This window comes from Bubalus kerabau, chromosome 21 (genome assembly GCF_029407905.1).
Source record: "Bubalus kerabau isolate K-KA32 ecotype Philippines breed swamp buffalo chromosome 21, PCC_UOA_SB_1v2, whole genome shotgun sequence".
Taxonomy (NCBI): domain Eukaryota; kingdom Metazoa; phylum Chordata; class Mammalia; order Artiodactyla; family Bovidae; genus Bubalus; species Bubalus kerabau.
Genome location: NC_073644.1, coordinates 64,106,717 through 64,133,098, shown reverse-complemented (window position 1 = coordinate 64,133,098; position 26,382 = coordinate 64,106,717). Strand labels below are relative to the sequence as shown.

Here is a 26,382-nt window from a genome sequence, read left to right as displayed (position 1 = left end):
TGGAGGGCTACAGTCCATGGGGTCTCAAAGAGCCAGGCACGACTGAAACAACTTATAGCAGACATGCACGCACAGGCTTCTCATAAGATGATGTTACTGAGACACCTGTTACAGGTAATTTGTTATTAATACCAACAGTTAAAATAGAGGATTTCCCTGGTGGCTCAGACGGTAAAGCGTCTGCCTGCAATGCGGGAGACCCTGATTTGATCCCTGGGTCTGGAAGATCCCCTGGAGAAGGAAATGGCAACCCACTCCAGTGTTCTTGCCTGGAGAATCCCATGGACAGAGGAGCCTGGGGGGCTACAGTCCAGGAGGTTGCAAAGAGCCGGACAGTCTTTGGTTATTTAGTTAAAGTAACAGTCTTTGGTTTATTACAATATTTCAATAATAATTTTAGAGGTGACTCAAGCCCATTCTGTGAAGTCACTCCCGCATGTGTTTTGAGAGGACTTCTCTCGCACAGAGGGACAAGTTCACACGTCACTCCCCAGCTCAGTGTCAGCTCCTGGACCAGAGTGTGTCGCTCGTGAATGTCGGCTGTCTCCAGAGGCAGGCAGGAAGTGCTGAACTGCGGTGACGCCCATGACAGTCCTGTTACCACATACAGGCATCTAGCACTTCCCGATGACTGCAGTCTTAAAAAGAGCCACACTTCCTCTTTCTTCTCATTCAGATGCCTTCACCGGGCTCCCTCCTGTCCCTTTTGCCTACGTCATGCCTTCTCGGCCAAGACGCCCCGAGGAGCCGCAGCAGCTTCTGTCTACAGTCTCTGTCGTAGGGACTCCCGGTGTGGCGACGCGGGAAGCACAGCCCTGAGCCTCCCCAAGGCTGGATGCCGGGGCCACTGGCCTCCCTGAAGCTCTCCCAGCTCAGCGAACGGCTGACTTGCGGGCCCTGGGAGGAGCCGCCCAGAGGACCAGCTGGTCAGGGGCTCCACGGAGGGGCTCACTGGCTGGCCTGCGACCCCCACTGCCAGCTGAGCCTCAGACCCTGGGGGCCGCCTCCCCGCAGCTCAGCCCGGGACCCCCGCTCCAACCCCACTGGGCCACCACAGGTGACAATGCTCCAGGAGACGCCTGACTCCAGGGGGCCCCAAGGGCAGGGCGCCCATGGATGCGCCAGCCCCGACCCGGGTCTCCTCCCACCATCCTGTCCCCTCATCCCTCCCAGTCCTGAGTGGGCGTCCATGCCCCCCTCCAGGGGATCTTCCTGACCCAGGGATCAAACCCGGGTCTCCCTGCCGCTGAGCCACCAGGGAAGCCCTCATCCGGCCAAGGGGACAGGACTGAGAGCAGGGCCTCGGACAGTCCTCTCTGTAGCCGGGACCCTCTGAAGAAAGTGCCAGAAACCCCCGTGGAACCACTCAGCGTCTATCAGCTGTGTGAGTGGACAGCAAGGCTTCCTCCCAGCCTCCTCTCCCGTCTCCTCAGGATCACAAGTGGCTGTCACTCGGGGCTCCAGGAGCCGCCGGGGGGCGGGGGTTCCCGGCTCACCGTCCACGGGGGCACACGGCCGACCTCTGACCGCCTCGCGCCTGGGCTGGGACTCTGCCCTGGGTGCGAGGGAAACCTGGGCTTGAAGGGGCAGCCCCGCAGCTGTGGGCAGGGCCCGGCCAGGGCCTCTTCCCGAGGTTGAGGCGCAGCCCGCTGGTCTGCACTGCTGGCCCTCCACGCGAGCAGTAACCCAGACGCCTGCCTCCAGATTGCTGCCGTGACCCTTGAACCCCAGGGACGGAGCTGGGCCAGACCTCCCTACGCAGCCCTGGCCGCTGTGCGCCTCCAGCGGGACTGGCTGCTGGTGGCCACGAGGAAACACCCAGCCCGGAGCTGAGCAGTGGGGAGGGGGCAGCAGCTCCACCTCAGAGCACCGCAGGGCAGCGCCGCCTTCCCGAGCATTCACGGCTGCCCGGCCCCGAGAGAGCTGCACAGCCACTCCCCACATCTGGAGGGTCAGGGTGTGGGCAGGCGCCCGCAGCGCAGGCTTTCTGTTTCTGCCCTTCACTGGCGGGGGCAGCCTGACCCCCCAGGGCCCCCACCACAGCCTCAAGGACGGCCTTGGGCCCTAAAGGCCCCCCTCTCCAGGTGCCAAGGCTGGTGTCTCCCGTGGTGCCGGTCAGTCCCAGGTCTCGGGAAAGAGCGGGCTGCTCATAGAAGGTGTATCCGGAGACTCACCCACTGAGACCCTGGCCCTCCAGGCGATGCTGGCGGGGCAGGCCTCGGGGAGGCCTGGGTCCTGAGGGCAGCCCCCCATGGACGGGAGGCACCCCCAAAGCTGTGTCCTCACGGGGCTCCCTCCTCCCACCCTGAGGACACAGCCGGGGCCTTCGTCCTGGGCCAGGCCTTCACCAGGAGCGGGCCAGCCTGGCACCCCGACCTTGGACTCCCAGCGTCCAGAATGGGGAGAAAGGAATTTCCACTGTTTACCAGCCACCTGGTCCCTGGAGGTTTATTATAAATGGACCAAGACAAAGCCCACCCTGGGCAATCAGCCCCTCCCAGCACCAGCGGCCCATGCCCACCTGCTCGTCTCCCCTTCCTCCTCCAGGACCCCCGAGGTCACCTGGACCCCGCCTGCGGGACTCCTTGCTGCCCTGCTCGCTCCCTGGCACCTGGTTCTGATGAGATGGAGCTGCTGCGGCCCGATGAGTCCATCCCAGGGAATCTGGCAAAACACGAAACACAGACAAAGGCACACCCCCACCCCCACACCAAGCCCCACTCTAGCCCCCACGGCGGCACCCCAGGGCGACCATGGGCTCACCAGCCACGGCCCATCTGCTCGCATCCCCGCTTTTCCGAATGACATCTCCCAAGATCAAAGACACCGCCAACCGTCAAAATAAGGTTCCTGTTTCCATATACAGGACAACGACAGCCAAAAAGAGATGATGCGGACACGAACAAACGGAGGGGAGGAAGTGGGGAGAAGCTGGGCTGCCTCCCTCCAAACCCATCCTTTCTATGGAAGCAGGGACTGGAATGACCTCTGAGCCGTTAAAACAGCGACTGACAAGCACAGCCTTGCAGCCATGAAGGCTGGCATCAAAGGAAGCTAGAGACAGGGATAAAAGAGTTTGGTCTCCAGAGAAAGTCACGGAGGATGAGAAGCGCTGGGGATAAAGGGGGGCCAGGCCCGGGCGTGGGTCGTTCGTTCCTGAGCCAACATGTGTTATGAGCACGGCAGAGAGCAAAGGGAGCTTCTCCCTGAGATGACGAGGAAGCCAAGACTGGCCAGACCTGGACAGACGTGGGGTGACCTCTTAACATCTACCAGGTGCCCCCTTCCTGAGAAGCATCCCTTGTGGACACATCCCCCTGCTAACATCGTAAGAACTGCTCCCATCCAACTCAAGGCCCAGAATAGGGCTAGAACCTAGGACGTTAAAGTCCTTATTCCTGCCCTGCTACTCTGAATGAATCACTTGAATGGTCTCTGCCTCAGTTTCCCCATTTATAGGCTACAGAATCCTAAGAGCATGGTGTGGAGGTGGCGTGAGGATCGTGTGAGATCGCAGTAAGGAAAGCAGGGTGTAGGCTGCAGGGGCCCTCGGGAGGGAGGGGTGGCACCACAGATGGAATTGGCACCCCCTGGCAGCTTGCCCGAGGGACTGAGTTGTTTTAAATGACGTGGTATCTCCCAGAACTATCCCCCAGAATGTAATGACGGTGTGGGCACCGCATGCACAGTGCCGGGCCGGCCCACAACCTCTGTCCAGCTGACGGTCTTGCAGCGGGGTCAGAGTCAGAGCCAGGAGGAAAAGCACTTCGATTGCCAGGCTCTTATGACCACCCCCCACCCCACCCTGAGCCACTAAAAGGGGAGGGCAGTCCAGCATCCCGGGGAGCCACGAAGGCCTCAGGACAGCGGTCTCTGGGGCCCGATTGCAGCTATAACAGCGGAGGGCTCCCAAGGGGGTGGTGATCCAAACACCTGGAGAAGCAAAATCATTCATCTATAAGCTGAGAGATGCCAGGGAGGGCACCGGGGGCATTGAGGGCACCTTGAGAATATGTGGGTTCTTTTCAAATGTCTGTGGCATTGATTTCCAAATTAATCCCACAGTGACTTGCAGTGGGGCACAGATGCGGCATCATTTCCACACCTTTGCACCATGAAACATTTGTGCCTTGTTTTACGACCCTGGATATGTTCCAGGGTCTCCTGGTTTACAGTCTATGGGAACGTGAATAGAATGTGTATCCTGCTGTTGTGTGAGAATTGTGTAAAGCTTAATTATGTTGAACTGGTTCATAGTGCTTTTCAAGGTCTATTATATCTTACTTTTCTGTCTATTCATTCTACTAATGTTTGAGAGTTTGATATTGAGACTTCATGTAAAAATCTTAATTTATCTACTTAAAATAATCATTGTAATATATCAGTTCAGTCGCTCAGTCGTGTTACACTCTTTGCGACCCCGTGGACCACAGCACGCCAGGCCTCCCTGTCCATCACCAACTCCCAGAGCTTACCCAAACCCATGTCCATCGAGTCAGTGATGCCATCCAGCCACCTCATCCTCTGTCGTCCCCTTCTCCTCCTGCCTTCAATCTTTCCCAGCATCAGGATCTTTTCAAATGAAAAAGACCCTGATGGCTCTCTGCATGAGGTGGCCAAAGTTTTGGAGTTTCAGCCTCAACATCAGTCCTTCCAATGAACACTCGGGACTGATCTCCTTTAGGATGGACTGGTTGGATCTCCTTGCAATCCAAGGGACTCTCTAGAGTCTTCTCCAACACCACAGTTCAAAAGCATCAATTCTTTGGTGCTCAGCTTTCTTCACAGTCCAACTCTCACATCCATACATGACTACTGGAAAAACCATAGCCTTGACTAGACGGACCTTTGTTGGCAAAGTAATGTCTCTGCTTTTGAATATGCTGTCTAGGTTGGTCATAACTTTCCTTCCAAGGAGTAAGCGTCTTTTAATTTCATGGCTGCAGTCACCATCTGCAGTGATTTTGGAGCCCCCCAAAATAAAGTCAGCCACTGTTTCCACCATTTCCCCATCTATTTCCCATGAAGTGATGGGACCAGATGCCATGATCTTCATTTTCTGAATGTTGAGCTTTAAGCCAACTTTTTCACTCTCCTCTTTCACTTTCATCAAGAGGCTCTTTAGTTCTTCTTCACTTTCTGCCATAGGGTGGTGTCATCTGCATATCTGAGGTTATTGATATTTCTCCCTGCAATCTTGATTCCAGCTTGTGCTTCCCCCAGCCCAGCGTTTCTCATGATGTACTCTACATATAAGTTAAATAAGTAGGGTGACAATATACAGCCTAGAACTATATATAACCTTGTTCTGTATTTTTCAAGTCTCCTGTAAATGTGTTATCATACTTTCATAATCTAAAATATAAAAGAAATTAAAAATATCCCCAACCTTCTATTGTGTCCAACTCTTTGTGACCCCATGAACTGCAGCCCACCACGTTCCTCTGTGCATGGGATTCTCCAGACAAGAATACTGGAGTGGGTTGCCATGCCCTCCTCCAGGGCACCTTCCCGACTCAGGGATGGAAGCCGGGTCTCCTGCATTCCAGGAGGATTCTTTACCATCTCAGTCACCAGGGAAGCCCAATAAAATAAAAGGGGTACATCTCACTCAAACATCTCAGGGAGTCTTGGCCCCTCAGTTAATCTGAGACCTCCGAACAGGGCTAGGAAGCCAGGCAGCTCTCCGTGCGATGTGTGAGGTGGCGCAGCCCTCCCACAGATGGAGCCCAGGAGTCACGGAGCACCGTGCGGCCCGCAGGGCAGTGAAGCGAGGCCGCCAGGCCCTCCCAGCACCCACGGGGCCAGTCTGGCCGTGGAGCCCCCAGCACGAGGCTCGGATGGCTCTGCAGGCCCAGGGCCATCTGGGGACGAGTCAGGATGGCAGTGCGGACCCCGCCTCGCTGGGTGTGTGGCCGTCAAGGGGAGGAGGGGCTGCCCTTGGCAATCACCCCACTCCCGCACCGCCGTCACGCAGAGCTGCATCGGCTGCGGTTGCACGGGCCATTCAGTCCGTGGATACGGAGTGGAAAACATCGATCTTGAAGGGATCTCCACACAAGCAGGGCCGAAAGGACTCTGGTGAGCAGGTGATTTCTGAGATGGCTCTGCCCTCCTGCTTCTACGGCAGTGACGAGACGTGGCTTTCGAGGAGGCGTGTTTTGACAGCTGGACCGTGTGACTAGAGAGAGGGGGTCGTTGAAACTACATGCTGCAAGGCGTGTCGCGGGGCCCCAGCGCCCGCCTTTCTTGGGAGAAGCTGGACCTCCTTTCCCCGCGCTGTGTCACATGAGACGCGTACCCGCCGCCATTGGGGGCAGAGGCAGCCTGGCCCCCTGGCAGACCCGGCAAACTAACCCAAGGGCTGGTCTGCCCGTCTGGCTCTTGGGAGCGCGAGCTGAGCGGCCGTTGGCGCTGGAAGGGGAATCCAAGCCATGACTCAGGAGGTCGGTGGGGGCAGCGAGAAGGGTGCCTGAGGAAGCGGACCCGCCAACAGTCCAGGCCGCTGGTGGAGGGGAGCGGACGCCAGCAGGGGAGGCGGGAGAGATCCACGGGGAGCAGCCCCTGCGGCCACCCCGAAGACCCCCCCCAGAGGGGCCAGGCCACCGTGCCCATTCGTCACGGGCAGGCTTAAAATAAACCTTTTAAAAATTAAATATATATATATATATATATTTTTTTTTAATAACTTAAGACACTTGCTTTAAAAGAAAGCCTAATGAGAGCACACAGCATGGAGCCTCCTGGGCCAGGAATGATCTGTCCCACGTGGGAGCTAGGAACCTGGCGACATGGCAGCTGCCTGGAAATTAGGCTTTGATCTCATCTTTGGATCACTAGCCCTGGTTTCTCAGCACCTTCAACTCAAGGACATTTTAACACCTAATGACTAGGATACCTGCTTTACTCTACTCACTAGAAAAGACCCTGATGCTGGGCAAGATTGAAGGCAAAAGGAGAAGAGGTAGCAGAGGATGAGAGGACTAGATGGCATCACTGACTCAATGGACAGGAATCTGAGCAAACTCCAGGAGGTGGTGAGGGACAGAGGAGCCTGGCGCGCTGCGGTCCATGGGGTCACAAAGAGTCAGGCACGACTGGGCAACAGAACAACAACAACAAGTTCTTGCTATCATTAATAAGATTAAGGGCTGCTTTTACTATGGTGACCGTATGGTCAGCTTTCACATTTTCTCAGGTGAAAACGGGGGCGGATAGGAGGAGCGGGGAGAAAGCAAATGGAGCTCCTTTCCAGGGAGAGAGTCGCGCGTGACATGAGGGCTCCATCTCTGCAGCATCAAACAAAAGACAGAGAAAGCTGGGGGCTCCCCGCAGACCCCGGACAGGGTCAGTCGGTCGTATAATCGTGCCCCCCGCAGACCCCGGACAGGGTCAGTCGGTCGTGTAATCGTGCCCCCCGCAGACCCCGGACAGGGTCAGTTGGTCGTATAATCACATCTGACTTGTAACGCCATGGACCGTAGCCCGCAGGCTCCTCTGTCCCTGGGATTCTCCAGGCAAGAATACTGGGGTGTGTTGCCATGCCCTCCTCCAGGGGCTCTTCCCAACCCAGGGAAGGAACCTGCATCTCTTATGTCTCCTGGTCAGCAGGTGGGCTCTTGGCCACTGCACCCCTGGGACGCCCATTGGGAACCAGTCACCTCTACTTCAGCTCTGCATGCTGGGTGTTGGAGTGGGAGGCAGACCTCACTGGTCACAAGAAAGTAAGACTGAAGCCTAGTCTTGAGGGAGAAGAACACGCGAGCAGAGATCCTGGAGGCGAGCTGTCTCTGGAGAGAAGCGGGTGAGACTGTGTGGAGGGAGGAAGACTGAGACAGCCGCTCAGTCGTGTCTCTTTGCGACCCCATGGACTGCAGCACGCCAGGCCTCCCTGTCCATCACCAACTCCCGGAGTCCACCCAGACCCATGTCCATTGAGTCGGTGATGCCATCCAACCATCTCATCCTCTGTCGTCCCCTTCTCCTCCTGCTCTCAATCTTGCCCAGCATCAGGGTTTTTCCAAATGAGTCAGCTCTTCGCATCAGGTGGCCAAAGCATTGGAGTTTCAGCTTCAGCATCAGTCCTTCCAGTGAACACCCAGGGCTGATCTCCTTTAGGAGGGACTGGTTGGGTCTCCTTGCAGTCCTGTTCTCCAACCAGAGGCCAGGCCATTTCCTGTCCTGGGCGTGCGGGAAGGGGGCATCTCCCAGTGCCCTGTGCAGTGGGCAGGGCTGTGTCACAAGGTGAGGCTGCCTGGTCGGAGGAAGACCCCCTGGTGCGATCCTCCCTTTGATCCTGTCCCTTGGGGACCCCAGAGGCCACAGGTTCGGGACGTCAGGGCCGCAGGACGCATGCAGCCACGACCCCTGAATGACTGAGACTCAGAGTCCCCAAGAGACACAGTTCCTCCATAACTTCTGCCCTTCCCACATCTGCCTTGGACCGCCAGGGACTTGCAGTAAACGAGCAACTCTTCTTGCACTAGGTCACTTTAAGGGTTGTGTGTTAGAATATTAGCTAACCCTGACTAAGTGCTCAATAATTACGGTGACTGAATGTTGTCGATTCCAGAGTCCGAGTTCCTAACTACCACAATCTCTTAAATGGCTTTCTGTATGTATTTCCCTATTTTTTCATAAAATAAAATTCTTTTCTTATTTTAAGACGAATGTGCCCAGAAACACCACCAACAAAGAAGCTGATAAAAAAAAATGGGCATAGGACTTGACTAGACATTTCTCCAAAGAAGATAACACAAATGGTCAACAAGCACATGAAAAATGCTCTTGACATAAATTTTCGTTAGGGAAACACAAATAAAACACAATGAGACACCATTTCACACCCATCAGGATGGCTATAGTAAAAGAAATTAGAAAACATCAAGTGTTGGCAAGGATATAGAGGAGTTGGAATGCTTGGGCACTGCTTCTGGGAACGTAAAATGACGCAGATGCTGTGAAAATGGCAAGGCAGCCCTCGAAAAATGAAACACGGAATTACCATATGAGCCAGCGAGTGCAGTGCTAGTTAAATACCCACAAGAACTGAAAGCAGAACCTCAAAGATACACCCGACACACCTGCTCACAGCAACATTCCTTACAACGGCCAAAGGCTGGAAGCAACTCAAGTGTCCATCCATGGAGGGATGGATAAACAGATAAACGAGATGTGGTTTCACATACAACGGAATATCATCAAGCCAGGACAAGTCAGGAAATTCTGACACATGCTGTAACATGAATGAACCTTGAAGACATTATGCTAAGTGAAATAAACCAGTTGCTAGCACAAATACCGTACGACACAGCTCACTGACATAAGGGTCCCAGAGTAGTCAAATTCATGGAGACATAAGGTAGACTCATGATTGCCAAGGACTGTGGGGAGAGGGGATGGGGGACTTGTTTAACAGCTTCAGTTTCAGTTTTGCTGAAATGAGTTCTGGAGGTGGTTGCACAACGTGAAGATGCTGTGGTTAAGGTGGTAAATTTCCTCTTCTGTGTATTTTATCGCCACTTAAATTTTTTAAGTATTATGTGCTCATTTTTAAAACATCACAAAATATGAAGGAAGTTTGAAGAACATCGTCCTTGACTGCTCCAGTCAAGTTTACTGCTCTAGAGAGAGTCTTTTTAGTTGCCAAAATGGAGCTGTTTTATAGAACATTGATTCAACACTACAAAGTGAAAGCCAGTCTTGGTGAGAAAGCGATCCTCTTACAGAAGGGGAGAATCAGCCCACTTGTTGCTTCCAGGCAGGAAGCAGGAACAACTCCAGTATTTCTTTCTAAATCTTCACATTTGAATTTGGTGAATATTGTCTTTGACCCCAGAAGTGCAGAGGCCTCAGGAGTGGAGTTTGGATGACTATAATTAGTTTTGGATTCAGGGCCATATAAATCGATACCTGGGTGTTTCTTCCTTTCATTCACAAACGTATTCGTTTATTGAATAAATATTTGATTGTCTACATATGCTAGACACTGGACTAGGGGTTCAGGAGACAGCGGTGAACGGGAGAGGACACCCACCTTCTAGGTGGGAGCAAACAGCAAACAAGTCAACTGCAAATCATGACTCTGAAGGAAAGGAAAGGATGATGCTACGGAAAGGCACAGGAAAGGAGGCGACACCTGAGCTGACTGGAGGGTGCAGTGAGCTCCCACAGAAAGTGCTGGAGACACCAAGGAGCCTTAGGTCATTCACCGTTGTCTCTAAGTCGGGTCCCCCCACCAGGCTCCTCCTCCCATGGGATTATTCCGCCAAGAATGCTGGAGTGGTTGCCATGCCCTCCTGCAGGGGATCCTCCCGACCCAGGGATGGAACCCATGTCTCCTGCTTGGCAGGTGGACTCTTTGCCACTGAGCCCCCTAGGGAAGCCTTGGGTCATTTACAGGACCCGACAACAGGAATCTGCGATAACCAGGTCAGAACAGTGCTTACCCGGGTTTGGGTGCTGACCTCGGCAGGCTCCGGCAGGCTTCTCGGGCTGCAAACAGTAAGCGTCTTGGCCTGGGTGAATACGTATGCAGAAAGAGATGGAAAAATTCCTCCGGTGGCACACTTCAAGGTTTGTGCCCTTTACTATATGAATGTTATACCTTAAAAACGGAATTAAATACCCTTCTCCCCACGAAGGGAAACAACAGGGGTGGCGTTCCGGGTGCAGGGGCTCTCGAGCAGGGGGCCTGCAGGGGGCGCCCTGGGCGAGGACAGTGCCCGGCCTCCGCCCTCCCCCGGGGCTGAGCCGGACACCCAGTCGCGTCAACTGCTCACCGCTGCAGAGACTCGAGACTGGGGCTTCGGGACCAGGGACTTCTAACTGTTCATGCTTTAAAAACACATATTGTTTTTGAGCACACTGTTGTTTTCCAGGTATCATTTTTTTTTAATTTAATTTTATTTTTAAACTTTACATAACTGTATTAGTTTTGCCAAATATCAAAATGAATCCGCCACAGGTATACATGTGTTCCCCATCCTGAACCCTCCTCCCTCCTCCCTCCCCATACCATCCCTCTGGGTTGTCCCAGTGCACCAGCCCCTAGCATCCAGTATCGTGCATCGAACCTGGACTGGCAACTCATTTCATACATGATATTTTACATGTTTCAATGCCATTCTCCCAAATCTTCCTGCCCTCTCCCTTTCCCACAGAGTCCATAAGACTGTTCTATACATCAGTGTCTCTTTTGCTGTCTCGTACACAGGGTTATTGTTACCATCTTTCTAAATTCCATATATATGCATTAGTATACTGTATTGGTGTTTTTCTTTCTGGTTTACTTCACTCTATACTACCCAAAGCAATCTATAGATTCAATGCAATCCCTATCAAGCTACCAACAGCATTCTTCACAGAGCTAGAACAAATAATTTCACAATTTGTATGCAAAAACAAAAAACCTCGAATAGCCAAAGCGATCTTGAGAAAGAAGAATGGAACTGGAGGAATCAACCTACCTGACTTCAGGCTCTACTACAAAGCCACAGTTATCAAGACAGTATGGTACTGGCACAAAGACAGAAATATAGATCAATGGAACAAAATAGAAAGCCCAGAGATAAATCCACGCACATATGGACACCTTATCTTTGACAAAGGAGGCAAGAATATACAATGGATTAAAGACAATCTCTTTAACAAGTGGTGCTGGGAACTCTGGTCAACCACTTGTAAAAGAATGAAACTAGAACACTTTCTAACACCATACACAAAAATAAACTCAAAATGGATTAAAGATCTAAACGTAAGTCCAGGTATCATTTTTAAAAGTAAATGAGGCCATTTGCTTTTGCCTTCAAAGTGTTGCTTCCTGCCTTTCCTATCCGCTTGTTAATGGCTTGGAATACCCTCTTCCTTGTCTCCAGAGGAAAAAGCACACGGGTGTAAAGCCCCGAATCTTCCTCATCAGGGCCGCGTCCTAGAAGGCCTCTCAGAGCACACGCACGGTTCCGGGTTCAGGGAGAACAAAGCGCACGCGGCCGGCTTGGGGGACGGCTCCTCGCTGGGGTCGCTCATGGCGCTCTCCCCGGGAGTGTTGGGCGCAGACGCTGCTCGGTCTCCTGGTCCTCCCAGATGCAAGTCTCTCCCTGTTCGGAGCCTAAACCGGAGGCAGTAGGCTCGGGAGTGCGGTCGGTTGGAGCAGAAGCGGACAAAGGAGGGGGGGGGGGGGGGCGGCCAGGGAGAGTCCCCTGGCCCTGCGGCCCGCCGGCTCGAGCTGCAGAGCAGGGACCCCGGGGGGACGGGGACACGTTCTGGACCGAGCCTGGGGCCCCTTGCTCACCGTCATCCAGGCGGCACCCACGGACGCTCCGGCGGGCGGGGGGCGCGGGCGGGGTCTCTGCTTCCTCCCGGGCAGACGGTCCTGGGGGGCGAGCCTCGTCAGGACGTGAGCCCCAGGCCTGGCCGGACAGCTCCCCTGGGGCTGGCGCGCAGGGGGCAGACCCCGGGCGGCTCTCTCGGCCCTAAAACGGCTTCGGAGAAGTGCAGAGCGGTGTCCACGCGGCCGGGGTGGGGGTCGCAGGGAGGGCCCTGGCCTGCGCCGGGCCCTGCAGCCTCTCTGCCCTGGGCCCTTTGTCTAAAATCAGCCTGTGTGGGACAGACTGATGTGACCCTGGTGACCCTCTGGCCGCAGACCGGACGTGGGACTCACAGCGTCTCGAGGATGCCGCGTAGGCTCGTCGGGACCGTCCGTCTTGGAGCCACAGCGGGGTCACTGGAGCCGTGTGGTCGTGAAGAGCCGATGGACTTCGCCGTTTCCCGGTCAGTGGGCTTCATGCCTCTCTGTCAGTTTACCATCAGGGCCCTACTGGCCGGAGGCCCACGGAGAAGACAGCGATCCAGGCTCCGCGGTCCCGCGTTCAGATCCCAGCCTGGCCACTTAGCCGGTGAGTTCCTTAGGCTGTCCTTGCCTCCGATTCTCCGTCTGTAAAACAGGTGTCGCAATTACCCTATATCATGGGATTGGCTTAACAATACACAGAGGAGTTTAGGATATGTGTGCTGCAGGATAAGACTCCATAAAAGCTAGTCATCATTCCTCACGTGAAGCGCATGGAGCGGGCACCTCCTACACTTTGTGAAGCCAGCCTCCTCTCTGAGGGCCTCCAGTGTGTTTCAGGCTGGGTTTCAAGTACTTTAGCTTCTAGCAGCTGTGCAGGCAGTGAGTGGTCTGCACAGCCCCATTGTTACTATTTCGACTTTACAGATAAGAATGAAGCCAAAGTCACACGGCTACTGGGTGAGGGTGTGAAGATCTAAGTCCAGCTTTTTAGGCTTCTCAAGTTTCTGCTTTCAACTTGTATGCTAAGTCACTTCAGTGGTGTCCGACTCTGTGACCCCATGGACTGTGGCCCTTCAGGCTCCGTTGTCCATGGGATTCTCCAGGCAGGAATCTTGGAGCGGGTGGCCAGGCCCTCCTCCAGGGATCTTCTCGACCTGGCGATTAAACCCGCGTCTCTTACATCTCCTGCCCTGGCAGGCGGGTTCTTTACCACCAGGGTCTCCTGGGAAGCCCTGCTTTTAGCTTGATGGTACTTTGCATTGGAAAGCCTGAGGGGCACCCTCTGGGCCTTCTGCCCAGCATTCAGTGCAGGGGTCGGGGGACCTGGACGCTGGAGGCCCCCAGGGGCTTCCCAGGCGGCACTGCACCGATTTCCCTCCAAGTGTTTTCGGTCAAGAATGACAACCATCTTTGCCTGAGTAAACACACCTTCACTTTCCATTAAGTGGAAAATCTGACTTAAGAGGAAACTGGGATTCAGGACGAGCTGGGCACAATGGCTTATCTCTACGGGGATCATGCTCTCTAGGGCAGTTCACTTCCTCCTCCCCAGGCTTTCATTGTAGCCAAAAATATGCCTATTTTCATACTGGACTCCAGAGAAGATCCTTGGCTATTTGGCAGCGTTCACTTCGCATCCATTTCTCCCGAGGTGGGTGGGGTGGGAGGGCCGCTCTGACAACCGCAGGCCCCGCCCTCCGAGGAGCTACTTCCGGTCCCCACGGTAGGACCGCTTCCCATCCCGGGAAGCACTATTGTCTTTTGCTCCCCCGAGGCCCCATGAGGTCTGTGTGTGTCCTGCAGAATGAGGCCCAGCCCGGAGGAGCGCAGGCAGCCTTGCTGGAGGCCCCGTGGGAAACGGTCTGCTTCCTCTCCCTGTGTGTCTCTGTACACTGGGGAGGAACGCGGTCCTGTGTCCCAAATAAGGTTGAACAAGTTATGAGGGGATGTCGTTGTAGGCCCACAATTTCTATCCTCTGGGCAAGTGACACAAACGGCCAGTGGTGTCCCAGCCGCCCAACTGTGCCAGGTTGTCCCTACAGGGAGATCCCCTGGAGAAGGGCATGGCCACCCAGCCAGTATCCTCGAGTGGAGAGCCCCACGGACGGAGGACTAAGTCCATGGGATCGCACAGTTGGCCCAGCTGAAGCGGCTCAGCCTGCCTGCCCGCCTGTCCCTTCAGAGAGGGGCTTGACAGCCTCCTAGCCCCACTCCAGCAGCCACTTGACCACCCCCCCACAGGGTTGAGGGCCTGGCCACCACTGGGGACCCCGTTTCTGACACTGTTACCGGACACACAGCAGGTGCCACTGGAGACACCTGGTGTTGCATCTAAGGAGGATGAAGACAGGGGGCCTCTGGCTCCTCTCTGTCCCTCGGTGTCTCCACACCCCCATTTCATCGCAATAAAAAGAACGAAGCATTGAAAGAATGAAAGGACAAGGAGAAAACGTCTGCAAAACACAAAGGACAGGGATGCGAAATGTACAAAGAATGCTTAGAATTCAACAATAAGAAAACAGACAACACAACTTAAAAAATCAGCAGATCTGGACACCCTACCAAAACAGATGCCCAATAGACACCTGAAAAAAACGCTCCGCGGCATGTGTCACTGGAGAACTGTGAATTCACGCGATAAGGTGCTGCGCACTCCTGTAATGGCGCAAACCCAACCCAGGAGAGCAGCACACGCTGTGAGGCTGTGGAGCGACAGAAAGCCCCATTCACTGCTGGCGGGGATGAAGGCGGGACAGGCCCTCTGGAAGACAGTTTGGCAGATCCTTAGACAACTAAACATATCTTAGCATATGATCCAGCAATTGCACTCTTTGGTATTTACCCAACTAAGATGAAAACTTATATCCACACAAAAACCCACACGCGGGTGTTTAGAGCAGCTTTATTCATAATTGCCAAAACCTAGAAGCAACCAAGATGTCCTTTGGTAGGTGAGTGGAGAAACAACTGGCACATCAGATAGTAGAATATTTGGGGGGTGGGGGGGCGGTAAAAAAATAAGTTATTGAGCCATGAAAAGACAGGAGGAAACTTCCATGCACATTACTGGGTGAAAGAAGCCGATTTGAAAAGGCTGCATACCGTGTGGTTCCAACTATACGACAATCTGGAAAAGGCGAACCTTCAGAGACAGTAAAAAGATGAGTGGCTGCCAGGGCTGGGAGGGAGGGGTGAGTATACAGAGCGTGGGATCTCTAGGGGAGTGAAGCTTACTCTGTGCGAGACGTGTCATTATGCATCAGTCAAAACCCACAGAACGCGCAAGACCAGGAGTAAACCCTGACGTTAACTATGGGCTTTAGTTAATAGTAAAGGATCGACACTGGCTCACCAACTATATATATTAAAAAAAAAAGAAAATGTGTGTATAGGATGATTGCAGTGATGTAAAGCAAAAGCAGTAGCTGACACAAACAAGAGAACAATGCAGTCATAATTCAAAGAAGGGAGGCATCCCTAATTTTGACAGGCCCTGAAATAGGAGGGCAGGTTCTGAATAAGAAAGTATTTTTAAAGGAAGTAGAACACCGTGTTAGTGCTCCCTGTACGCCTCGCACCACCCTGGAACGTTTTAACCCGCACGAAAACCCTAAGAGGTGGACACTCTTGTAAACTTTTGTTTACAGTCAGGGAACTTGCTCAGGGGCCCCAGTTCAAGTGGGACAGCCTTGGGATTCAAAATACTGCATTATATATGCTGCCTTTAAAAATAAGTAGTAGCTCTTGGCTGGTGGAGTGCTTTCCGCGTCTGGCCGGTCGCTCCCCGAGGCTGCGGCGCAGACGTGGCTCCCGGAAGTGGGGCTGGCGCCTAGCCGTCATGTTGCAGCAGGACAGTAATGACGATGCTGAAGATGTTTCACTGTTTGACGCGGAAGAGGAGACAACTAACAGACCGAAAAAAACCCAGAATCAGAACGTCACAGGTAGACTAATGGTTGGCCTGCGCTGGTGGAATCATATTGATGAAGACGGAAAAAGCCATTGGGTGTTTGAGTCCCGAGAGGCCTCCCCTCAAGAGGGTAAAACCGTCTCCGAGGCTGAATCAAGGATCTTCTGGTTGGGACTCGTTGCCTGTCCCGTGCTGTGGGTGGTCTTTGCCTTCAGTGCCCTCTTCTCTTTCAGAGTAAAGTGGTTGGCGGTGGTTATCATGGGTGTGGTGCTGCAAGGGGCCAACCTGTATGGCTACATCAGGTGCAAAGTGGGCAGCAGGAAGAACCTAACCAGCATGGCCACCACGTACCTTGGGAGGCAGTTTTTAAGACAAACCACGGGCAACACTCAGACCTCCTCAGGAGAGTGAAAGCCTGCGTGCTTTTTTCAAGGGGAACCGCCCAGGGGGGTCTTGACTGAACCTTCAGAACTCAGAAGCTATTGCAAAGAGGAGTGTGGGGTTTGTTTTTCCATTTAAAAATTTACTTTAAGAAAAAGGAAAAGTAGTTTTCATATTGTCTTCTTTCTAGCACTTGGGCCTTGAAGGTGTGGTATGGCTAGAAACATTGTCAGCATTTGGTTTATGGTATACATAGGTGTCTGTCCATAGTCTTGTGAGATCCCTGTGTGTTAAGTTAAAGTGTCTGTGTTCACGTCCATGTAAATGGAGACCTTTGCATCTTGGTCCATAGAACACAGAAGGATGTTCTTAGTCGATCGCAAAACTCTCTGTGTTTACGTACTGTTTCTGTAGATTATTTTAGAAGTTTTTGCTTCCATGGTAAGAGTGAGCACTTTGGCTAATGTATACGTTAGAAATAATGGTTAATTTTACACTTAATATATACTTTCATGGTGAAACTTCTTATCCTAGGCATTCACAGGCAGGTAAAAACCACACTTGGGCTGTTGATGTTAACTAGTTTCTAAAATTTGGTTTATTGATGAGTCTTGTACTTAAGACCCAGTTAACATAACAGGAACATTCATAGTGTATTTTCATGGGATTCCTACTGTTCTATTTATTTTTGGGGGAGAATAGCCAGATTTTACTTTGAAGCCCCCAGAAGCTCTTCAGTGGTCCTCGGCCTAATGAAGTCTTTCTCCACTAAAAGAGTATTATTCTTATATAATAGTGAGAATAATTATTTCGATACTTGGCATTGTAAATGCCTAAAAGACATTTTATTTTACGAATCTATTTTTTTGTCTTGCTGTAATGGGGATATTGTAAATCATGCATTTGTATTAACGGTATTTCTTAAAACATCATATGTAACAATCTGCAAAATACTGTAGGCATCTGTGAATTCTGTCGTAGGTACTGTAAACTTTGTTTTAATCAATGGATTATTTTGTGACTATTTATACATTGTTAAAAATTTTTTGAAGATGTTTTGTTTAATTGAATGCGTGTCTTTATTGGAGTGAGAGCTTTGAAGGTGCAAAACTTTATATTTGTATAAAACTCTACTGTTTACAAAAAAAAAAAGTAGTAGTGTTAAAAATAGCCTTGAACTATTTTTAAAATGTTAAAAATCTGAAATATTAAAAATAGTTTTTTAACACTAGTTACATTCATTTAAGGAATACTTTAAAGATAGTAGTAGTGTTAATTGCTCAGTCGTGTCTGACTCTTTGCCACCTGGTGGACTGTAGCCTGCCAGGCTCCTCTGTCGGTGGGGTTCTCCAGGTGAGAACACTGCAGTGGGTTCCATGCCCTCCTCCAGGGCATCTTCCCAACCCAGGGATGGATCCCGGGTCTCCCATCTTCCTCCGGCTCTGCCCGCTGCCCCCGCCCCACCCCACCATTCCTCTGAAACTGTCATTTAGAGTAGCCAGGACCTCATGACTGGCAAGCTCGCAGCCGTGACTCCTGGTCTCTTGCATGTGTCGGTGACCACCATCTCAGTCCCGGTGTCTCCAGGGTACCTCCTCCCGTACGGCCTCCTCCTCAGCCTTCTTTGGTGGGTTGCTGCGTCCTCCCGGCCCCCACCCAGTGAACCCCGGGGAGCTCCCTTCTCTAGGGGGGTGTTCCGGGAATGGGGAAGGGTTGAGACGTCTGTGCTTTCAGTCGAGCCTTCGGATGATTCTGCTGCAGGTGGGGCGAGGCTGCCCTCTGGGGCCTGGACAACCAGGTGTCACTCAGACTCAGCAAGAGCAGAAGAGTCCGCTTTTCTCCTCCAGGCAGCTGCCCGTCCTGGCTTCTGCGTGGTTCAGGCCGTGTCTGTCTCGCTGGAGTCCGCGCCAGCCCCGCGCCCGCACCTCCCCGCGTCCCAGGGCGTTCTCTGAAGCCCGTCTTCCATGACACTCTCTGTCCTCTCTCTGCCTCTTCACTAAGAATGTCTCACTTCTTCCTTTCTGCCCCTCCGCCCTGGAAATGTTGTGTCCTTTGCAAATCGTTCCCCAGTTCTCAGCAGGCGGAGTTCACCCGTCCACCCCTGGGACCCCATGGCTACGCCCCCCGTGACACTGAGCTCCCAGCCGAGAGATGTTTGCTGCATGGCCCACAGAACCGGCACGCCAGAGGCCCTCTCGCTGTGCTAAGACGACTCTGCAGCAAAAAGGAGAGAGAGATTCCTACTCACACAGAGGACCTCAAAGGCACCGGACAGTGCGTCTTTACTCAGAGAAAGTTGATAGGCATCTGGGCTCAGCAAGCTTTTTCCATAAAAACACAGATAGTATCTCGGGCTCTGATAGTCATGTGGTGTCTCTCATAACTCCTCAACTTTCTGGCAAAAGCAGCCTTCACGAGAGGAACGAGAGCGGCTGGACTCCAAGAAACTTTGTGAACACTGACACACGAATTCTGGATGATTTTTGTGTGTCGTGATATAAGTATTCTTCTCAACCACTGAAAGATGTAAAAGCATGGTTGGCTGTGGGTCGTGTTGCTGACCACGGCTGACCCTGTGTCCTTCAGCACAGGACTTGGGACGTGAGCTTCGCTTCTTTGACTGGAAGGCCCCCCAGGTGAAAACCTTATCGGTACAAGGAGAGAAGAGCCTAGAACTCTGACGACAGGAGGCACCGCCTGCTCGGCGCTGCCCCGGGTGCCCGGCCGGTCCCACAAGCGCCTCCTCTCCTCTCCCGAGTGCCACGTGCCCTCCATCAGCACGTGGGCGCAGCTGGGCTTCGTGCGCCTAGCCACGCCCCCGAAGGACCGCACATCGGTGAAATCAAAGAGAACTACAGAAACCTGATAAATCACTTAAAGAGAAAAGGCAAGCTTCCAGTCAGAATTCTGCGGTCATTCTGCTCAGTGTCTACCACCTTCTTCCAAGAAAGCACTCAGCTTTTGGGTGAGAGATGAAGGTCCAGGAGGGCCAGGTGTCCCAGACGGCAGGGCTCACAGCAGAGCTGGCCTGGGCCCCGCGCGGGGCGCCCTGGACGTCCACGCCCCGCCTGCGGCATCCCGGGACCCCGGCACAGAGAACTGGGTGGGGGGCTGGGGGGGGGGGCTCGGGGGCCAGTCCCAGCCTGTCTGCTGACCTGCTCTGCGCCCTCGGACGCGTGGGGGGGGGGGGGGCGCCTTCGTGCCTCAGTTTCCCCAGCTGTAAGCCGACGCAGCGCACCCGCCTCCAGGGGCGGTGGTGTGGCTGTGACCAGTCCGCCCCAATGGGCACTCAGGTGTTTGCCACCTTCACGAACTTACAGAGCGCCTGCTGTGTATCTGATATTGAGTTCTTCATTCATTTCACCGGAGTTAAGTCTTGTAACTATTCTAACAAAGTGACCGTTATCCCCACTCTGTAGATGAGCCCGAGAAAGGTGGTGTGAATCGGGGGTGGTGCTGGAACAAGACTTCCTCTCTTGCACAAGTTCGTCTGATGAAGGCGTACGAGGCACGCGGGATGACCACGTCCCGAGTCCAGTCCTTGATACCCGAGCACGAATGAGCCCCAGGCCCCTGGTGAGCGGGCGGCCTCCCTAGAGCATCCAGAGGGGCTTCCGCGGTGGGTGTGGCCGCCTCTGTGTCTGCCTGAAGGTGCCTTTGCTGCTGCCGTTTTCCGGCCTGGGGAGTCTGAGCCGCGCGGGCTGAGGGGTAGTGCTTGCGACCATCCACATGTCACTCTCAGAGCTTTTCCAGCGTCAGCAGTCAGGTGTCTTGTGTGTGCCCTGCCGCTGCGTTTCCGAAGTTCCTAAGTCTTGACGAGTCACTAAATGCTCGATTTACCGAGACATCTGGGGGATCATAAAAACCTCTGCAGAGCAAAAGTCGGTGTTTCAGCGGAGGATAGTGGCGCCTGTTTAAAACCCTGGGTGTAGGCGAGAAATGCCGCTCCTTGAATTCATCGGAGACAGAACACTTAAAGCCTCATCCAGAAGTCCTGAGGCGTCCACCTCTACACGCCTCCACTCACCCCGCGTCTTCAAATCCTTCAACAAAGACGCAGCGAAGAGACATTCGGGCCCCCCAGAGCCGGCCCTCTGCTCCTGCAGGGAGTCCAGAAGCCCCAGGCTCCTAAGACCACGGGTATCCACCGTTTTATGCGGCTTCAAAGGCCGTGGCCTTGGGCTCAGCCGGGAGGCGCTGTGGGCCGTGGACGAGCAGGGGCAGCCTCCTCTGAACCTGGGGCCGGGCCTTCACCGCCGGTGGCCCTGAAGCCCCCTGAGCAACGGTGAGGGGGGGAGGGGCAGGGAGAAGCACCCCTTCGCACGGGAGACTGTGAAGCACCATCGGTGCGTGTAAGATGTGTATGCCCTACTGAGACTGCGGAGGCTGAAAGGGGAGGCTGCTCACACTGCTTCCGCGGACAGCCGCCGGCATGCTTTAAGGCCCTGAGCTCAGGTCACCACCCGAAATGCCTCGCGCCTTCCGTCCCGCCCCACCCCGCCCCGCCCCCCGCCGCCAGCGGCCACTCGCTGGCGGTGTCCTCTCCCCACCAGGTGGCGCTGCTGCCCAACGAGCAATCTCTTGGTCTCGAGGCGGGTGAGACCGTTTCCAGTGGACTGCGTTGGAGCTGCAAGAGGACAAAGAAGCACAATGAAGGACCCCCGTCAACACACACACACGCCTCACCCCTACCCCCGGGTCTCAAGTAGCAAACCAGGACCTCGGGACTAGCAGCTCTGGAGGCTGAGGCCAGCGGTCAGTGCAGCCGAGCTGCGACGGCAGGAAGGCTTTTCCTCGTCTCCACTGTGATGGGCCCCGTTTTCCAGGGCAGGAATAGGGAGCCTAAAGCCACCCTGCTTCCAAGGTGGACCGACAGTTGGATACACACAGAGGTCACGCCATGGGTGCCCATGCTCCAAAGGGGCCAAGTTTCCAAAAGAGGACAGCATTTAACAACTAGGTCAGTTTCTCTGGAGATACGGCACAGTTACTTTTGCACATATGGGCACAACGTGACCCGTAAGTAGCGATAAACTGAAATACTGATGTTAGATGGACCTCAGGTGTTAAAACCGTGCACGCTCCGGAAAAGGACAGTGCTGCCCTCTGCAGGAGAGCGCGGGCACTGTAGGGGAAACACCCTCACCTGCGGTGACACCGGACTCTCAGCCTGGACTCCAGGGCCCTTCATTCGCCAAACAGGACCCGCTGCAGACTTTCCTCCAGCCCCACAGGAACGACCAGAAATGCAGCAACCATGTTTAAAAGCGCACCCTCTCTTCCTCCATCCCCCAGACCTCAATTCATTTCTCCAGAAATAAGTGCATCCTTTTTGTGGGTGCGGTAGGTGGGGTGTCAGTATTTTTCTTCATTCCTTCGAGAGGAGAGATGGAAGTGTTATGGGGTTAACTGCTACCACAGCTTGCCTCCATTTGCTTTCACTGCCTTAACCTTAGAATGCTTTTGTAATCAATACATAGAACTGAAAACAGGTGTTTTCCAGGCTCTAATGGGTGGTGCTCCTGAGTACTAGATGCTCCCTGTTAAAAAAAAAAGAGAGAGATTATTTTGCATTGTGCTTTAATCTTTAGGGAACCTTCAGAAAGTTTAGGTATTTAGCACTTAAAAAAACCTACAATGTGGATTTGCCTTGTAAGACCTTATTCTACTTCGGTTCTGCAAGACTTAGCCCATGGATATTATACCCCCGAGTTGCCTCCAAATAATTTTTAATATATACTTAATTTGGTTGCATTGGGTCTTAGTTATAGCATGTGGGATCTGACCAGGGATCGAACCTGGGCCCCCTCCATTGGGGGCACAGAGTCAGCCACTAGACCAGCTGGGGAAATCCCAAATAATTTTTGAGGACAAGCAATATTTTATCTTTTATCAATGGAGAGAGCTCAAACAACTAAGCTTAACATAAGGAAGAACTACATTCCTAACCTCCTCACCGCCACAACCAACCGCTGCCTTCAGGCAGACAATTCTGTTCATGGAAACAGAATTCTGCTAACATCTGAGTGCCTCCTTGGTGCTATTTCATGATGCTGGACCCTGCCCATTATTATTTAATCCTCGGAGCCATAACTTAAGCTTGTCATCCCCGTGGTAAAACGCAGCTCTGCAGCCCAGGGGTCCTTCCGCCCGCCTCTACCATCCCCCTCTTGTCCTGCCCTCACCCTAACCCATCTCTCAACTTCCAGGCTTTCTCTCAACCATCTGACAGTTTCAAAAACCATGTCAACACATTTTTTTCTTTTTGTCTCTATTTAAAACCTGGCAACTTCCAATTTTTCCTTCAACAACTCCCAATTCTGCAGTCTGGCTGTTTTACTAACTGAACCACAAATCCAGTAACTCTTTCAGGACGTTTCCCACAACAGTGGGCCGTGTCTGCCCCCTCCCCGACTTCCTAACCACACCGCCTGTCACCCAGAGGTGCCCGCAGCGCGCCCCGGCCCTGGCAGGGCCGTCCGCGCCCGCCCGTGCAGTCAGGCACTCCTCCACGAAGCCTCACACGAAGTCACCCCCGCCAAGGCGCCCGGGACACTGTCACCAGGTCTCAGGAGCGGCCAGGACACGGACCGAGCGCCAGCCACTTGGAAAACCGCCGGCCAGTCTGGGAGGACGGCCTACGGCCCCGCACCTGCGTGCCTGGATGTGTCTCCCAAGGGCGCTCCTGCACGTGGAAACCGGGAGACAGGGGCAAAAATGCTGCTGTTAACGACAGCAGAGCAGTGAAAACCACCCAGGTGTCTGCTTGACACCGGATGAGAAGACGCAGTCTCAAAAACCGAAGTAAAGGGCACCCTTTCTCTAAAGCTCGAGCCAAGGAAGAATACACTGCGTGCTGGGGAAGGAGGACGCAAAGCGGAGCAGCGAGAGGACAGTGGCACTGAGAGCGGGGACCTCGCGCGGCGGAAGGAGCGCAGGGACGCAGCAGACGACCCGGAGACGGGCGTCACCTCGACGGGCAGTTCCACCTTGGGGCGAACTGCCGCGCGAGGCGTGAGGCGCCTGCCCGCCGGCTAACGGAGCGGGCGCCTGCGGACCACCAGGGGGCGCCGTGCTCTCTCCAAACCCGTGGCCCGCCCGGCGGCCACAGAGGGAGCCTCCACGAGTGGCTCCAGACACGCACTCTGAGCGCGGGACCACCTGCGGGGCTGGGCAAGGCTCTGCTCGCAGTGGGCACGCAGGTGACCTGTACAGTCAGGCAGGCTGCTTGGGGTGGCTGGGATTCCCAGATGGTAAATAACTAGGGGATTCACGGCCCACATTACAGGGAAATAACTGGTTGATTCTTTAAAAAGGAAAAACTCCAAACCCACCAGGTATGATGTCCCCCTCTCTTCACTGCTACAACATTTGCAATAAAGCACAATTCTGAAGCCATTTTTCATTTTTTTATTGCTGTTAATTCAAGGAAAAAAGGTTGCATAAAATCCAATCTTTTCTAGAAATATAAGTGGCCTTTCCAGTACATACATTTCAAATATCAAAGTATATGGTAAACATACAAATAAGGAGAAGGTAACATACCTCCTATATACAGTACAGTCTTTTAAATCATAAAATAAGCTCCATAAAGTACAACTGGCAAGTGATTCACAATGCGGTCCATACAGGGCTTATCAAAACTCTCACTTCCACAGCTCGATTGCAGCTTAACAATTAATTTAATAATATGGTCCAAAAATACCCAAATAAAATATATTTAATCAAAATAATTTCCTTTCGTTGAACTTTCTTTTTAAATTAAAGCTTTCGCCTACCCCTTCTCCCACCCCACCTTTCTTCCCCTTTTACTCCCACCCCTGAAAGAAGGTTTCAAAATGTACATTGGTGCTATAAATATAAATTCTACCTATGAAGCTTTACAGGAAGCTTCTTACTTCAAGTGTTTCCTTTTGTCTGGCAATCTGTTAGGTTTCTGAACCAAGGCCAGATATTTAAGTTCCTCTGCCGCACACCAACGTGACCCCACAGAAACACCCGCCGTCTCTGCTCTGTACTGACGGTGGGGCGTAGCACACCCAACCCCCAGCCTTCACACCCACGGCTCAACACTGGGGGCTGCTCCGTGCCGCCAACGGCAGCGGTCCAAACCCACACCCCATCTTCCAGATAACCTCAGTGCACTTTAGGAAATCAAAAATTACCTGGAAGCAATTTAGTACATAGATCGGCTTTAAAAACAAACAGTCGTTTTAAACAGCAGCATTAAACTTAGTGACGGGACACTGACATGATTAACACCATCATAACACACTCAGAATTCAGTCTTTCACATTATAATCAAACATAGTGGTAAACTGTTACCAAAGTGACTTTGCTACGAGAGACAGGATAGGGAACAAATACCTGACTTTTGTAGAAATGCAGAGCTTCTGTTCAGATCGCAATAAACCGTATACATTTCAAACATGACAGAACACTGACAGTTGGTGTAAGGAAAAGAAATCTTGACTTAAGTGTCTTTTATGTGACACAGTGGTAGACTGTGGTAGACTACATGTAAAATTGGCTGTTGGCTTTCGTTACAAACACAAACACACAGGAGAACCACACTCACACAAGTTTGTTCACTTTATGTCTCTCTGAAGCAACAGGCTAAAAACGTATGATGGAGTAAAAAAGTTTCTGTTTTTAAAGAAAAAGCTCTTTGTCCACTTTGTATGTCACATTTTCTCAGTTTCATATGGTTTTACCTCTTCCTCTCTCTTCCACTCTGATTTTTATTTGGACAAGCGCTGCGTTAGTGTGTGGAAGTGGTGTGTGGAAGTGTTTATTACATATATACACACTGCTTGGGGAATCGGATTCTCTCTTACTGTGAAGGTGAAACCTTTTACCAGTGAATGATACTACGCAGAGCGGTTCAGAGTGTGGACGGTGCAGGCCCAGCCGCTCCGGCAGCCACTGTCAAGAGCGGAGGCGGGACGAAAACGTGGCGATTAGGGCCAAAGTGAGAAAAGCTGGGGAAGAAGCAAATTTTTTTGTTTTTTTTTGTTTTTTTCCCCCAAAACCATATGACCGTCACCAGTGTTATGAAAAAAGGTCAAATACACAGTTTCAAAGATTCAGTAAACATTGCACACAGCAAGTATTCAGTGTTAAAAAAAAAAAAAAGCACACATCAAGATTTTCCTTTTGATTGTTTGAAGGTTTAAATTACACGTATCATACAGATAAGCCTGTTGTTGAACCAGGAGACCAGAGGCTCAAAAGCAATGCATTCTTGTTTTGTTTTGGCCATCCGTACAAGAGAAATGAGAAACCTCAACTGCATAGAAGTCTAGGAGATGTGCAGACAGAGAAACACAAACACACACCTTTCCTTTCCCTCCCCTCCACACCCCACCACGACTGCCCACGCTTCAGTGTATTAGGGAGGCAAGCTTTACTTGTTTCAGTCTGCAGAATCCAACGTGTCACTAGAAGGGGGGAGGGGAGGTGCGTATCTCAGTCTGAAAGAGCCTAAAACGGGAAAGAGAGCTGCTAAGTCACTGCGCACTGTAAGGCATCACCCACGACATCAGACGGGCTGCCCCTGCGTCCAGGCAGCGCCTTCTGCACTGCCGTGACCCACAACAGTCCTAGCAACGGGAAGTTTGCGCTTTAAGTTCAACCTAAAGCTATCAAACTCAACTTTCCCTTAAAAACTCCAAGCAAACACTCCCAATTCAAGACCCTTTTCCTGTATTGAGATCTGGCAAAATTCAAAAGCTTCGTGTGAGCTGAAACATAACAGTTTGAGGCCTCCATTGAATTTGGTATCCTACTTGTACTTATT

General features: G+C 52.6%; 2 protein-coding genes and 1 long non-coding RNA gene across 3 annotated transcripts in view; 1 reads left to right on the top strand and 2 right to left on the bottom strand.

Moving 5' to 3' along the window:
- Positions 1–10,390: 10,390 nt before the first annotated feature.
- LOC129636219 (uncharacterized) lies at positions 10,391–12,784 on the bottom strand. The gene is made up of 3 exons (XR_008706812.1): positions 12,662–12,784; positions 12,293–12,373; positions 10,391–10,517 (listed from the first exon to the last, which is right to left on the bottom strand). It is a non-coding gene; the product is annotated as an uncharacterized LOC129636219 (long non-coding RNA).
- Positions 12,785–15,843: 3,059 nt separating this feature from the next.
- LOC129635998 (Golgi apparatus membrane protein TVP23 homolog B-like) lies at positions 15,844–17,735 on the top strand. The gene has a single exon (XM_055559266.1). It carries the CDS (start codon positions 16,008–16,010, stop codon positions 16,611–16,613), a length of 606 nt encoding a protein of 201 aa, XP_055415241.1. The 5' UTR covers positions 15,844–16,007; the 3' UTR covers positions 16,614–17,735.
- A 6,242-nt stretch (positions 17,736–23,977) lies between these two features.
- The window catches only part of ZCCHC2 (zinc finger CCHC-type containing 2), a 53,722-nt gene continuing 51,317 nt past the window's right edge, over positions 23,978–26,382 (bottom strand). Inside the window, exon 14 of the mRNA XM_055559738.1 lies at positions 23,978–26,066. Coding sequence (XP_055415713.1) covers positions 25,999–26,066 — 68 coding nt within the window. The 3' untranslated portion in view covers positions 23,978–25,998. The remainder of the gene's footprint in view (positions 26,067–26,382) is intronic.

Coding starts and splice junctions, on each gene's coding strand:
- LOC129635998 (XM_055559266.1), top strand. CDS start 16,008: ATGCTGCCTTTAAAAATAAGTAGTAGCTCTTGGCTGGTGGAGTGCTTT.